Source organism: Podarcis muralis, chromosome 9, assembly GCF_964188315.1.
Source record: "Podarcis muralis chromosome 9, rPodMur119.hap1.1, whole genome shotgun sequence".
In the NCBI taxonomy this organism is placed as follows: Eukaryota; Metazoa; Chordata; class Lepidosauria; order Squamata; family Lacertidae; genus Podarcis; species Podarcis muralis.
Genome location: NC_135663.1, coordinates 78,099,040 through 78,114,715, shown reverse-complemented (window position 1 = coordinate 78,114,715; position 15,676 = coordinate 78,099,040). Strand labels below are relative to the sequence as shown.

Below are 15,676 nucleotides of genomic sequence, written 5' to 3'. Positions count from 1 at the left end.
AGTAGGATCCTAGAATGCAACAACTGATTGGCTTGCAGAAGACCAATCAGGCTCCAGGAAGAAGCCTATCAGGCTGGTAGGATCGTAGAATGCGACAACTGATTGGCCTGCAGGAAAAGCCCAATCAGGCTCCAGGAAGGAAGCAGAATCAGCCAATCAGATGGGACTCATTGTGTAAATAATGTACAGTGGTACCTCGGGTTAAGAACTTAATTTGTTCTGGAGGTCTGTTCTTAACCTGAAGCACTATTTTTGGGTTAGCGGAGTCTGTAACCTGAAGCGTATGTAACCTGAAGCGTATGTAACCCGAGGCACCACTGTATATAAAAGCCTGAGGTTTGGGGGGGCAATTCAACCACTGTTTTACAAGCTGCAATAAAGAGCATGAAATCACTACTGGACTCCGAGTATATTTCACCCCAACAGACCACGAACTATAGCAAATAATTGTTGTTTTACAGATTGCGTTTTTTGGGGAGCACAATAAACCATGATCCCTGGCTTGGCTGTTAAGTCCGTGATTAGCGGGAAGGAGACAAACAAGAGAGATGAGTTCACATTTAACCATGGTTTACTGAGGCATGAACTGGGCGAGAGTGGCTTAACCTCAAAACAGAAATGTAGCATAGTGTTATTACTGTATATTAATAAATCAAGTGACTCCATGGCAAAGATCTCAAAACACGTGATCAGAAGAGGAAGTGACCCAAGCCACAAATAGCAACTGAAGACACGATACAGATATTGTGTGCAAATGGTGTAAATCATTCATAATTGCTTAGAGCAGGCATCGGCAAACTTGGCCCTCCAGCTGTTTCTGGACTACAACTCCCATCATCCCTAGCTAACAGGACCAGTGGTCAGGGATAGTGGGAACTGTAGTCCCAAAACAGCTGGAGGGGCAAGTTTGGCCATCACTGCAAGAGAGTGGCGCTATCAGAAGGCGGCCTTGCAAAGTGGAATGCAGAGCAGCTCAGGCACAAAATCATGTACCTTCCAAGTGCCAGCAAAGGAATCAAACTGACTTAGGTCCAGGCCATCTTGTTGAATTGTTTTTTGTGGTGAGATGGGCAGTAGCGCTCCCCAAGCCTTGTGGAGGGCTAAGGCATTTGGACAGGTTCCATAGCTTATGAAGCATAGCTGTCAACTTTCCCCCTTTTTTAAGGGAAATTCCCTTATTCCAAATAGGATTCCTTGCAAGAAAAGGGGAAAGTTGACAGCTATGTAATATCAAGAGATGCCAAAAAGAGCCCAATGATTACCCTGGAAATCTGGCAAACGGTGTCATCACTCCCACTCTCCTCTTTTTCCAGCAAGCAGGAAACCAGCAGTTCCCATGCCTTTAGTGGACCTATTCTGCAAGTGATAATTAGGTGGGAGGTTTTTAATCAAAATCTGGGTTGAAGAGAAATGGATCCAGAGTTTCTGCAGTAGTAGAGGTTATCAAGGTATGGTGAACTAGCTTGAGAGGGCTGCTAGGTTGCAATGCCAGCCCCCCGCCCAGGGGGAAGGGTGGCAATGTTTAAAAATGATCTTTTAACATTAACAAGTACTGAGCAATTTACAATTTTCAAAAACAAGATAAAGAATGAGAAGGGTATTTTACATCAAGTTTCATGGAATCTCAATTCTATGGGTCATCAGGAAATATCTCATGTACATCCTGTGCTATTTTTCTAAAAAAAAAAAAAAAAAGAGGTGCTGAAACTCACCCTTGTTCTCTTTTAATAGCAATGGTGCCCACGTGAGAGGCACCAGTGAATTCTGTTGAATTCCAGCTGAAAAAAAGCCCTGTGTGTATCTCTCATTTTCTTCTGTAAGCAAGAGGTGTGAAAGTATAGGCAAGAGGCTTGCTGATGCTGCTTCCACTGGTCTCTGAACTTTATGCTTTCTTATTATCCCCCAGGATTCCTGCACCCACAGCTGCATTTCAAGACAAAATATATGTCAAGGAGGGGGACTCCAGCATGCTTGCTACTGTCTATTTCTGAGACTATGGTTAGATTTACCGTAATTTGCAAGAAAGCTTCTGCAGAGAATCTGAATCTCATCTGGAGAATTTCATAAGTAGGGAGGAGGCAAAGTTATCATCACATGGTCTTTAAACAGACATTGTTTATGTATCCATCTAGAGCAGGTGAATTAAATACTTCATAGCTTATAGAAGCATCTTGAGTGCATTCTTCTGTACTTGAATGAACAGTCTCACCATCACCACGCAAAACAAAGTTATGCATATGGCACTCCTATCACTGCTACTTGCAAAATATATTGTGCCCACATCTTATCAACATATATTTTCAGACACACACACAGTAATATTTTACAGAATATGGGCCATTAAACTCTGTATTGGCAATTATAAATGTGTAGAATTTTTTTCTAAAACAGTAGCCTAACAGAAGTACTCACTAGAATCAACTCTGCTGGGGGGAGAAGTCTTTCTATTGTTAACTGTTTTTGCCAAAATGAAAACAAGAAAAAACAACATGTGGATAAATTGCTTTTTAATCAAATTATGTTCAGATGCAGTTAATGCTTTAAGATGTTTAAGAACAGGAAACAGTTTAAATCCATCAGTTTAATAAATACAAATATACACATGTATACATCAAATGCAGTCACATGTATAATTTTACATATATTATATACACAAAAGCACAGTCCACATTCCTCCTGATAAAACTATTGTTTTGTTGGTGAAAATGTTGAGATGAATAAAAATACAGCATAATAGAAAATCAAAATATTGAACTTTCCCCACCCTGTATTTCCATATGTGAAGTCAATGTTCTTTCCCTAGAAATACTATTTATGGGGAATTTTAAGATGAATTACTATTTATGCTATACATCTGTACCGGCAAAGTGCTGAGCCATAGAATAATGCTTGCATATTTATCAAATATTTGAGCCAGCTCCAGAGAAATCATAGTTAGACCTCGTTCTTAATCTGCATACAGAGTACATGGACTGCATTTTTTTTTTCAATCGAAAGACTTATCTAAAAACGTCTGATGATTTGCTGCTTACCAGGAAAAAAATTTGCTTTCCTAAAAATATTTTGCTCTAAAGAAGGAGTGGCTAATTTATTTCCCCCATTCACTGGTTCAAAGTAAACCAAAAGCATCTGCAGAAAATTAATGATATTTATAACCAATTTAAACTAATATATATATATTCCAGTTTTTCAAATAGTGACATACAAGAGACATAATATAGGGCTTTCAAGATGACTTGTACATCAAAGTGATTTTCAAATATATATATATGTCTGTGTTTGTTTGTAAGAACATCTAATAGGAAACTGAGGGATGGTGTCAAGATACTCAGCTAGAGTGGCTATTATTAATTTCAAACTGCAAGTGCTTTTCCCGTGCTGCACCATTTTACATCTTTACATCCTATACATGATACAGAAATATTTATAGAAGTTTTTTTTTTAACCAATATATCATTTGAACTTTTAAATCCTGAGGTAAAAAAGGAAGTATGGTTATGTATGTCTACTCTTCTCCCTCCCCCCAGAACACGACAATAAGTCAGAGAGCATCCAAACACAGTATTACATGCTGGGTATAAACTTTTTCTTTCTTTTTTCTTTTTACAAGACATATTAAGGAACAAAAGCCTCTGGTCAGTATTATGCCACAAATGAATACATACAACTACAAAAAAAACAACCCCTAAAGCATTTTGGTTTTAAAATGCCTGTAGCTTGCCTTGTGGGAAAGGATGTTATTAATCAGGTTCACTATTAGCAACAATAAGGTGACTTATGTTGACGTTAACAAGTTGCTTGGCGTTCAGTACTTGTCCGTTATCTTACACAGTAATGCTAAAGTTTATCCCAAACTTTGCAGCAAATGTGACCAGACATTCTTTTAGCACGACCCTGGTAAGTACCATGTCCAATTTAATGCCGTTTTTGTAGTTCAGCTTTATGCAAAGGAAGATGGAAAAATATAAACTTACAAAACCGAAACCCAAGACAGAACCTGAACATTTGTAAATGTTCGATTGTCCTCATATGTCAATCAACCCATCAGGTTTCAATATTCCATTTCTTCATACCACCACTGTCCCCGATTCAGCATGCTGCTATCTTGTGGACATTTTGCAAACAAGTTAGAAGGCGCTGATAGGGGTTACCTGGCGATGCCACCACCTCAAATACAGACTGAAAGGCTCTGCGATCCAATTCTTCATCTATCTGATGTCTGTAAAAGTCTATGGCCACCAAGCAGAAGAGGTTAATGTCCACTTGCTCTGATTTTCCCATTCTGCTGATAATATGTGGAAGACTTTCAAAACAGTCAAGGATATAACCAAAAGCATCATATAAAGCATTCTGAGTTTTAACCACATCACTCCCCATTGGAAAAAGGATTCAAAAGTAAACTTTACTCTGCAAATCAGCATAAAGAAACCTAAATGCAGATGATACCCAGCTCTACCTCTCTTTCAAATCAGAACCAGTGAAGGCGGTGATGGTCCTGTGTGAGTGCCTGGAGGCGGTTGGAGGATGGAAGGCGGCTAATGGATTGAGGTTGAATCCTGACAAGACAGAAGTACTGTTCTTGGGGGACAGAGGGCGGGCAGGTGTGGAGGACTCCCTGGTCCTGAATGGGGTAACTGTGCCCCTGAAGGACCAGGTGTGCAGCCTGGGAGTCATTTCCAGGGCAGCTGTCTACCAGCTCCATCTGGTACGCAGGCTGAGACCCTACCTGCCCGCAGACTGTCTCGCCAGAGTGGTGCATGCTCTAGTTATCTCCTACTTGGACTACTGCAATGCGCTATATGTGGGGCTACCTTTGAAGGTGACCCGAAAACTACAGCTAATCCAGAATGAGGCAGCTAGACTGGGGACTGGGAGCAGCCGCTGAGACCACATAACACCGGTCTTGAAAGATCTACATTGGCTCCCAGTACGTTTCCGAGCACAATTCAATGTGTTGGTGTTGACCTTTAAAGCCCTAAACGGCCTTTGCCCAGTATACCTGAAGGAGCGTCTCCACCTCCATCATTCTGCCCGGTCGCTGAGGTCCAGCGCCAAGGGCCTTCTGGTGGTTCCCTCACTGCGAGAAGCAAAGCTACAGGGAACCAGGCAGAGGGCCTTCTCGGTAGTGGCGCCCGCCCTGTGGAATGCCCTCCCCCCAGATGTCAAAGAGATAAACAGCTACCTGACATTTAGAAGACATCTGAAGGCAGCCCTGTTCAGGGAAGTTTTTAATGTGTGACATTTTAATGTATTTTTAATCTTTGTTGGAAGCCGCCCAGAGTGGCTGGGGAGACCCAGGCAGATGGATGGGGTACAAATAATAAATTATTATTATTATTATTATTATTATTATTATTATTATTATTATGGCTTTCAGGAAATCTCCTATTTTGGTTCATATCTCAACTGCTTCATACAGCAGCTTTCTTTTACAGAAACATGTATGGCCAAAAAAATAAAATAAAATAAAATTCACCCAGTAGACTGTGTGGATAAAGATATCCTGCCTAAGTATTCTGTATTAAAATTCCGCAGAACTGATGGAACAGAATCAAGCCTCAGTATGACAGTGTTAAATGTTATTCAACATGCTGATAAAACGTATCTGTTGGCTAAAATCAAGTTTGGTGAAGTACTGTGTGGTTTCTTGCTTTGAGGATACTGAGACCAGCACAAATTCTGACGGCTCTTCCCTTGGGAAGCTTTGAAAGCGTGTCAGCTAAGCCTGCACTTTCAAAAGCTCCTGTCCTCGGGCGAAAAGCTGCCCAGGCCTCCAGGACAGATTTGACCGTGTGGATAAGTCTGGCTGTAAGCTCCATGCTTCCAAAGGCATCCAACACTTCCTCCCCTATCCACCATTTATTGCGGCAAAGGTCAAGTGGGGAGAGGGAGCATGTGCCACAGGCAGGTGAAAGCGAGCAGCAAGTTGTATCTGGTCTGGAAGCTGCTTCCCCCAGCCATGCCTTAAACTGTGGTGAATCACAGCTATGGCTTGTTGAAGCAAGTCACCTTTATAAGAGGCCATTTGAAGTTGGCTTGTTACAAAGAAACCATAGTGAACTTCAGCCATACTTTGCCACACCGTTTGTCATGTGCGAACCACACAAGCTGTGTGGAAGCGAAACCTTCTGCACTCTTCCTTGCAGCCATACCAGCGGAGAAGGCGGCGTGAAACTGAGAGAAGCTTATAGGCTATGGTAAGTCCTGCCACAATAGACCATGACTTACTGCGACATTCAGTCATAGCCATCATTTTTTTTTTGGTATTGATTTTACCACTGCATCCTGCTGATAAATGCAAGAAAAACCTTTTAAAAAGGCAATGGGAGCTTTTGGCACTGAGTTTTTCACCCATCAGATTCCAAATGATCACTTGCTGCTCTTCTGACAGAATCTGTGGCTCCAGAGACAAAATATTGTGGATGAGACATCACTGAATCCCTGATGGAGACCAGGGAAACTGATGGGGGTTTCATCTAGATTTGGGGTGGGGTGGTAAATAACTTCGGTCACATCCACACTATACATCCAAAGCACATGGCTTTCCCCAAAGAATCCTGGGCACCGTAGTTTGCTAAGGGTCCTGAGAGTTGTAGCTTTGTAAGTATTAAACTACAGCTACCAGGATTCTTTGGGGGAAGCCATGTGCTTTAAATGAGCTTTAAATATATAGTGTGGACGTGGGCTTTGTGAACACTGCAGAGCATCCAGAAGTCAAACATCAGAGTCCTGCACTGAAAGCGGTGGTTGATTTAAGTTACCATATTTTTCGCTCTATTAGACGCACCAGACGATTGGACGCACCTAGTTTTTAGGGGAGGCTCCCCGCTCCCCTGTGGAGACTTCATCCTGTGGCTAAGCCAGAAGCTAGAACAGCCAGCGGGATCCCACTCGCTCTCCTGGCTGCTTTAGCTGCACGAAGCCTCTCCGGCCAGGAGAGGCTGCGCGCGGCTATGGCATAAGCCAAGACAGCCAGCGGGATGGATCCCGCTCACTGTCCTGGCTTCTTCTTTAGCCGTGAGCAGCCTCTCCCGGGTAAGGGGAGCCTTCATTCCCTGCCTGGGAGAGGCTACGCGCGGCTAAGGCTCCTCCAAGAGCAGCACTCCCTTTAAAGAGCGCGCGGAGCGTGTGTGCGGCTCTTGGGGGCTTTTCCCAAGGAGGGAGAAAGGCAGCTCTTCTCCCTCTTCGGGGAAAAGCCCCCAAGAGCCGCACACACGCTCCGCACACTCTTTAAAGGGAGTGCTGAGCAGAGCCTCCCGCCTGCATTCGCTCCATAAGACGCACACACATTCCCCCTTACTTTTTAGGAGGGGGAAGTGCGTCTTATAGAGCAAAAAATACGGTAAGTGCAACTTCTTATGGAAAGGACAGATCAGAACATGGAGATAAAAAAAGAGAATTTACGAGCTGGAGATGAGTTCTGCACAAATCCTTTTAACTGCTAATGGCTCACTATTCTGGAAACCAGGGCAAACCCCCACTCCCGCTGGTGTTCAGTCAGTAGGGCATGAGACTCTTAATCTCAGGGTCATGGGCTACGAGTCCCATGTTGGGCAAAAATATTCCTGCATTGCAGGGGGGCTGGACTAGATGACCCTTGAGGTCCCTTCCAGCTGTACAACTCTGTGATTCTTTGAAAGCTCACCCTGCCTGCCATCAAGAGGAAGTACTTTTCCAAAGTGAAGACTGCCCCATCCCAGCACCACTGGAAAACGGAAATCTTTCTTTAGGCTTTAAAATGAGGCCTATAGAAAAACAATCTGTTTAGGATACATTGCTGAAATCCACTGGCTGGTGGAAGCACTGACAAAAAAGCAAGACAGGCTCCACATTGCCATGGCGACTGGTGTTCTCTGCGTGAAGTTGGAAAGTGACAGCATCACCCAGTCACGGACCATGGAGGACTGGCCAGTGGTATGCAATGTTTGAAATACCTGCAAGAGTTAAAACAGATAGATCATATGCGAAAGAAAATGTTTATAAAGATTCTTCTGCAACAAACACAAAGATATACCATGCCCAGTTATATATAACTGCAGGGCTGGCTTTGTGTTTATGCTGTTAATCCTGTTATTCGATTCAATGTCAATTTTCAGATTAATAATCCACAAATTATAAAACAAACTACATAAGGAACAAGTACATTAATTAGCAGACAGAATACTAGCACAAAACAGACTTAAAGCTAACAAATCTAGAAGGCTCGGGAAAATAAAAAGCCTTCACAAGCTCCACAACTACATGGTTGTGTATGCTTAAAAAATCTGCTTGATTTCTTCTTCTTTTGCTAGTCATGGAGGTGAACAATTCAGGGCCCTGTTGCGCCTCCAGTGATGCACAGCACTGGGAAGCCAGGTCAGCAATGTGGCCTCACTCTCTGCTGACGACCCAAACCCTGATTAAGTGTGTGTGTGGGGGGGGGATTGACACATGAGCAGTACGGTAACTTGTTTCTTTAGCCATGATTAATCTTTCTAATGTTGTATTAAAATCAATATAAACCTATTTTCCCCTAAACAGTGCCACATCATATGTCATGTACTCTTGCAGTAAATAAATAATTTGTTTTCGGTATTTCAACACTTTCCCCACAATGACTATTTTAAAAAAAAAATCTCACTAACAGGACAATCCCAATGTACCGTATTTTTCGCTCCAAAAGACACACCAGACCACAAGACGCACCTAGTTTTTGGAGGAGCAAAACAAGGAAAAAAATATTCTGAATCTCAGAAGCCAGAACAGCAAGCGGGATCGCTGAGCAGTGAAAGCAGTGATCCCTCTTGCTGTTCTGGCTTCTGAGATAGCTGCGCAGCCTGCATTCGCTCCATAAGATGCACACACATTTCCCCTTACTTTTTAGGAGGGAAAAAGTGCATCTTATAGAGCGAAAAATACGGTAAATATATGTGTTAGGGGCGAGAGGGGAGAATGAAAGACTGCATGGATTCCAACTTCTATCAGCAAAGTGAGTGTGGCCAGCAATCAGCACAGCTACACCTCTATGGCTAATTTGCCACCCTTGCTTTAATTATTCCATTCTTTTCATACATAGAAAGGATTCTGAGCTGTGGAAGAGATGCATGAATGTGCTATTAGGGGTCTGAGACCCCATAGGAAACACCACTACAGATCTCAAATACCGTTTGTGTGGAGTTAAGACTGCTGTTGACTCTAAAATACAATTTTGTACCTTTCTTACATGATTTTATTTGTTTATAAAAGTATATATATACTACCCTCTCATAAAATATCAGGGTGGTGTACAGCAATATAAAAACACAAAAAATAAAGCAGTACAGAACATGATGGGCTACTCAATTTGATTTGAACATTAAATTAGAATCAGTATCGAAGACATTTAAGAACTATTACTTAAACAGGGTCTTATTTGTGCCTCCCCCCCATATAAGATTACCAAATGCTTTTTAGGAGCAAAAGAGGGTTAGAGACTGTCATTGCTTGCTTGCTTGCTTGCTTTGAATAATTTGCCACATACTTTGCAGACATTTTTTTTTGTTTCACCCTAGTAGTCACAGCTAGTGAGCTAGTGAAAATGTCTGAGCAAAAGGGAAAAGAGGAAAACCAACAAAGCGTTAGAAGTGAGCAAACAAAAGAGGTCAGGGGGAGACATGTGTGTGTGTGGGGGGGGGGGGATCTTACCTTATATACTACAGTTGCCATAAATTGTGGATATGGCTGCTGGTTAGAAAGAAATTCTCCTATGACTTTATTCATCACATCTTGTGGAGGGAAAAAGTCGTCAAGAAACTGAGGGAGAATCCGAGTTACGACTCTGGCTTCAAAGGGAAATCCTTTTCTAACCCTAAAAAACAAACACACGTAACAACAAGCAACTATCATATTTCTCAATTATCCAGCTTCATGTAACAAGATATATTCATCCCAGTCAGTGACCACAATAGAAAGGGCTTCCCTGCTCCATCCAGTGCTGATAAATTTTTTAGTGCAATCAGGGTGAGCTCCTATAAGACCTCTTAAGCTGAAGGGTTCATAACACAACTTCTTTTTAATGAGCCATCACAGCTATTTTGGAACTCTCAGGCTGCTCATCTGGAGCAAATGAGCTTCTCAGTCAGCACTTTTAGCAACAGAATATGAGTTTTTTAAAGTATTCTAAAAAGCAGTAGGACTTCTCTAGGTAATGTAGATCCTGGAGAATGTGGAATGGCAGAGCTCTCAGGCCACTGCTGGTTCCTTTGGGAGCTAATGAGGGCAAGTTTTCCAGCTGGAGCATCTTCTCTTCTGCTTTCCCACAGGGCACAAAGTTAGAGACAACCAGCTGCCTATGCGGATGTGTGTCCATCACATTGTAACCACTTGATAAACAGACGTTTGTCTTTTCAGCCGCTTTGTTTTTCAGCTGTGACAGGCTTCTATAAACGACTTACGGGCTCTAAAAATGGAAATATTGCACTTTCTCCAAATGTGTATTATTCTGCTGATGTAGGGGAAAGAAAGTGGTCTGGAAAACCTACGACTACATTTTGTGATCAATTCATTATGAAAGCATTACCAATCACAGTTTATAGGATCATAAAATACATGCTTGATTATTTCTAATAAAAATATATGTGGCTGTTCCACTGTTGACACATTGAGTATTGACTAGGTGGAGGATTTTCAGCAATTAAATCAATCTTGAGAGACTTAGTTTCAGATAACAAAGGGATTAACTTGATATATGTGCACACATCCAAAATCTCAGCATTGAATTTACATTAGATTCATATTCCTGGAAATGGAATTTACTTGCATGCTTCATCATGACATTTTGTCCCAGAAAGATGGCTGGGCTACTGGGATCGACCAAAAGGTTGCCACTTTTTCTTCTTTTCACAAAGGAAGGCAGTGTGTCATAGAATCATAGAGTTGGAAGAGACCACCAGGGCCATCGAGTCCAACCCCCTGCCAAGCAGGAATCACCATCAGAGCACTCCTGACATATGGTTGTCAAGCCTCTGCTTAAAGACCTCCAAGGAAGGAGACTCCACCACACTCCTTGGCAGCAAATTCCACTGTCAAACAGCTCTTACTGTCAGGAAGTTCTTCCTAATGTTGAGGTGGAATCTTCTTTCTTGTAGTTTGGATCCATTGCTCCGTGTCCGCTTCTCTGGAGCAGCAGAAAACAACCTTTCTCCCTCCTCTATATGACATCCTTTTATATATTTGAACATGGCTATCATATCACCCCTTAACCTCCTCTTCTCCAGGCTAAACATGCCCAGCTCCCTTAGCCGTTCCTCATAAGGCATCGTTTCCAGGCCTTTGACCATTTTGGTTGCCCTCCTCTGGACACGTTCCAGTTTGTCAGTGTCCTTCTTGAACTGTGGTGCCCAGAACTGGACACAGTAGAAGAAGAAGAAGAGTTTGGATTTGATATCCCGCCTTTCACTCCCTTTAAGGAGTCTCACAGTACTCCAGGTGAGGTCTGACCAGAGCAGAATACAGTGGCACTATTACTACCCTTGATCTAGATGCTATACTCCTATTGATGCAGCCCAGAATTGCATTGGCTTTTTTAGCTGCCGCGTCACACTGTGTGTGTGTGTGTGGGGGGGAATCTTTTAGACACTTCATCTTTCAAGATAAAACCCACCTCCCCTGAAGATTCTTAAAAATCTATCCTCCTAACCTGCCGTGAAAGTGTTTGTGGGGCATATCTGACATACCTTTAATCTCACCTATAAATACAATCCCTGCCTACATTTTCTTTAAAACAACCATTTCCTACCTGTCAAAAAGAACAGAAACTCGCTCCATAGCCACAATGACAGACTCACTGTCTGGAGCTGCTTGGTTTTGATCTGCAACTCGCCCTGGACTTATCTTCTCTTTTCCTAAAGGCAGAATACCAAGAAAACACAGTTTTAACATGCAGTACAAGGGAACCAGAGAATTTAAATAAAGGTAGTTAAAGTAATACAGGCACCAGAATGAGGGACTGACATCCACTGGCTAAGTGCTTCAAATGCCATGAGGTTGGCCCCAGCCAACTCAGGATTACCAGAGTTTGAATGCTGAATCTGGAACCACCATTCATTATATAACCTCCTGCCTGGCCTGACCAAATAGCCAGGAAGGGAGCCCACCATCATTGCTGAAGTGCCCTGATGTTAAGACAAGTTCTCTAAGGAAGAGGGCAGCACTGAGCTATCTCTATTTGAATCTGCTTTCTGGCATCCCAGAACAGCTTCACTTCTAGAAGGCTTATTTATGCCATAGTGGGTATGCAAGCCACAAACTCTTGTCTTCAACACACCCAGCAGATAAGCTACCCACTTTGGACTTGAGCCACAATCTTAGACATATTCAAGAGGTCCTTGGGTAGGTGTTCCCTGTGCTATGTTGTAAAAAGCACCAAAGGGGGTGGGGATGGGGAACCAAAATACATCTTGGAGATAACAGCTTGGGATTGAGACTAGGTGTTGAATTGTCCTGCTGAAGGCTTGATGTTTCACTAAACCCCTCAAACAAGGCAATGCTACAAGGAACCAGGCAGAGGGCCTTCTCGGTAGTGGCGCCTGCCCTGTGGAACGCCCTCCCATCAGATGTCAAGGAAATAAACAACTATCCGACTTTTAGAAGACATCTGAAGGCAGTCCTGTTTAGAGACGTTTTTAATGTTTGAAGTTTTGTTCTATTTTTAATGTACTGTTGAAAGCCACCCAGAGTGGCTGGGGAAACCCAGCCAGATGGGTAGGGTAGAAATAATAAATTATTATTATTATTATTATTATTATTATTATTATTATTATTATTAGGCAAATTCCAGAGGGTAAACTCCAGACACTGTCCTCTGAACACAATGGCCCTCTGCTGTTTGTGACCAGTTTGTGACCAAATGGTTGGTGTTATGTGGAGGTATGCTGTTTCCTTGCATGTAATTAGAAGTTGAGAAACAAGTGGAAGATTGGTTAGATTTCTTGCCCGATGACTTGAAGATGCAGTTCCATCGAGGTTTGAATACTCCAAAGGTATGTGCTTGTTGATAAAGAGGCTTGTTGGATTTTTTGATTCCAATTGTCCCTTTTTTGGCTGTCAGCAACATGGGTGTATATGTGCGTGTGTCCAGTTTCGGTGACGACGGCCTCAACTGGCTCACCAAATACTTCAGTTCTTGCAAAAGGGAAACTTGCCAGTCTGGCCCAGATCTATGTCCTAGTTCCTCAGCCAAATTATTCTTCTGGCCACTGAGTTCTCTATCATTGCCTTGGATCTTAGATCATGGGTCGGCAAACTAAGGCCCGGGGGCCAAATCCGGCCCAACTGCCTTCTGGATCTGGCCCGCGGACGGTCCGGGAATCACCGCGTGGATCCTGATCGTTCAGGCTGCGCCATTTCCACCCCCCTCCCTTTCACACACCACAGTGGCGCCTCCTCCCTCCCTCCTTTTGGCTTCTCCCCACCCTGCCTAGAGGAGGAAGAGGGCTGGGCTTTGTTGAGCGGCAGTTGGCCGAGCGCCATTTTAAGCAGCTCCTCTCTGGAGCCAGCCCTTTCACACCACTTATCGTCCCTCCGCTGCTGCCAGCCCCTGCCACTCGCAAGGCACAGGTAAGCAGCCACTGGGACTCGTCCGGTGCTGTGGAGAAGGGAGGGGAGAGTCGGGGGGATATCTATTCCCCCCCCCAAAAAATTATAGTCCGGCCCCCCACAAGCTCTGAGGAACAGTGGACTGGCCCCCTGCGAAAAACGTTTGCTGACCCCTGTCTTAGATGATGTCCAAGGAAGAATCTGCTAGCAGGTTAGAGAAAGCACCATCTTTTTGAAACCATCTCTCATTGGCCCACTTTACCTACACATCATGGGGCAATAATTAGAAGGTGGGAGGCAACAGGAGTAATCTAGCATTTATTTCACTGTTGGGTCAGGATTACCTTGATAATCCTTACTCCAGAGGGCTACAAATTACTGAGAATATGAAAAAAAGTAAATGTATGTGCTATGAAAAGTTTCTGGGAAGTGTTACTTTATGAGGTGTGCATTTTCAGCACTGAAAGCATGTGAAGAGATCCATACCTGTATACATGCATGTCAGCATTAACCCCAATGCTGCCATGGCTCTGTGTGGGCTGTGCACATTCACTCTGTCTACACTCAGTTTAACTAATGATTCACAATCCAGCCTTGAGAGTTGTTCTGAAAGGAGGAGCCGTTCTAACCCTCTCAAGACACAGTGATAAATAATGGATGGTGTCAATTCTTCACTTCCAGACAGCATCACTCCACACATCTGAAACAAACAGGAAATAAATTTAAATATCCATAGGCAGGTGTGGAATCACAACAAGAAGGCCAATATGTGAAACTCAATTTAAAATACAACAGAGCTCAGCAACAGCAAATTCATTATGACAAAGCACCATTTATTACCATTATGAAGCGCAGTGAAGTCCAGCACCACACTGGGCTCCCCTCTCTCACAAGCATTTTCACAGATTATACCCCCAAAGAGGGCCTTTTCTCAGACTGAAGTGGCAGGAAGCTATCCAACTTGCTCGACATTTCCCCTTATTCCCAAATAGCTCATTCACAGGATGGTGGAAAATAACTATGACACAGCTGCAGGCTTCTAATGTGGTTTGGTATTCACCAGTATTATAATGAAGTGAATCTTAAGAAGGTGCACAGAAGGTTCAGTGGAGTCACCTGTCACATTTTGCAGCAGACAAAAGTGGGCAAAGGTACAAGAGAAACATGAGGATACAAACACACAGCCAAGCTCTACCTGATAAACCTTAACCACAGCGGACACAAAATCTCCTTACATGCGGCTGTGAAATTCAACCTCCAAAAGTGTTTTCAGTCTGGTAACTGAGGTCGCACCAGCTCTCAGCTATGCTCTCCAAGAATAGGCTAAATTCACACCACTTAATGCATAGTAAGTACACAAGCACACTATTATGGGTTGAAGGTCATTTCCTTATATTCTGCCATGGTCATTTATGCTAATTGATCAATTCTATTTTACTTCTCAAGGGATGCGGGTGGCGCTGTGGGTAAAACCTCAGCGCCTAGGACTTGCCGATCGCATGGTCGGCGGTCCGAATCCCCGTGGCGGGGTGAGCTCCCGTCGTTCAGTCCCAGCTCCTGCCCACCTAGCAGTTCGAAAGCACCCTTAAGTGCAAGTAGATAAATAGGTACCGCTTTATAGCGGGAAGGTAAACGGCGTTTCCGTGTGCTGCGCTGGTGCCGGTTCGCCGGAGCAGCTTGTCACACTGGCCACGTGACCCAGAAGTGTCTGCGGACAGCGCTGGCTCCCGGCCTCTTAAGCAAGATGAGCACGCAACCCCAGAGTCGGACACGACTGGCCCGTACGGGCAGGGGTACCTTTACCTTTATTTTACTTCTCAAGATAAAAGCGAATGCAAAGTCTTTCTCTCACACGCCATACCTACCTGTATAATTCCTGAAGAGAATTCAGGCCCTACATCAAGAGGATAGTTTTCTATTAAATAGAATGCCACTGCACACATTACCAAGACATGCTGCTGGTTGTGGGCATTCACACAGCTGTTAAAAAGGAGAAACATTGATATATCAGTGGGCTGGAGTCTTCCCATAGAGTGTTAAAATCAAGTGCTCTGTTCTATAATCCTTACATAGCTGGAACTACAACTCTTTCTAATGAGACTCAGAAGAAGTGACTAGAAGA

The 15,676-nt window shown here is 43.4% G+C and overlaps 1 protein-coding gene across 1 annotated transcript in view; it reads right to left on the bottom strand.

Moving 5' to 3' along the window:
• Positions 1-2,492: 2,492 nt before the first annotated feature.
• HTT (huntingtin) overlaps positions 2,493-15,676 on the bottom strand; it is a 119,149-nt gene continuing 105,965 nt past the window's right edge. The window contains 6 exon segments of the mRNA XM_028743942.2: positions 2,493-4,303; positions 7,774-7,934; positions 9,664-9,826; positions 11,756-11,861; positions 14,041-14,254; positions 15,420-15,534. Of these exon segments, the coding sequence (XP_028599775.2) occupies positions 4,090-4,303; positions 7,774-7,934; positions 9,664-9,826; positions 11,756-11,861; positions 14,041-14,254; positions 15,420-15,534 (973 nt within the window). The 3' untranslated portion in view covers positions 2,493-4,089.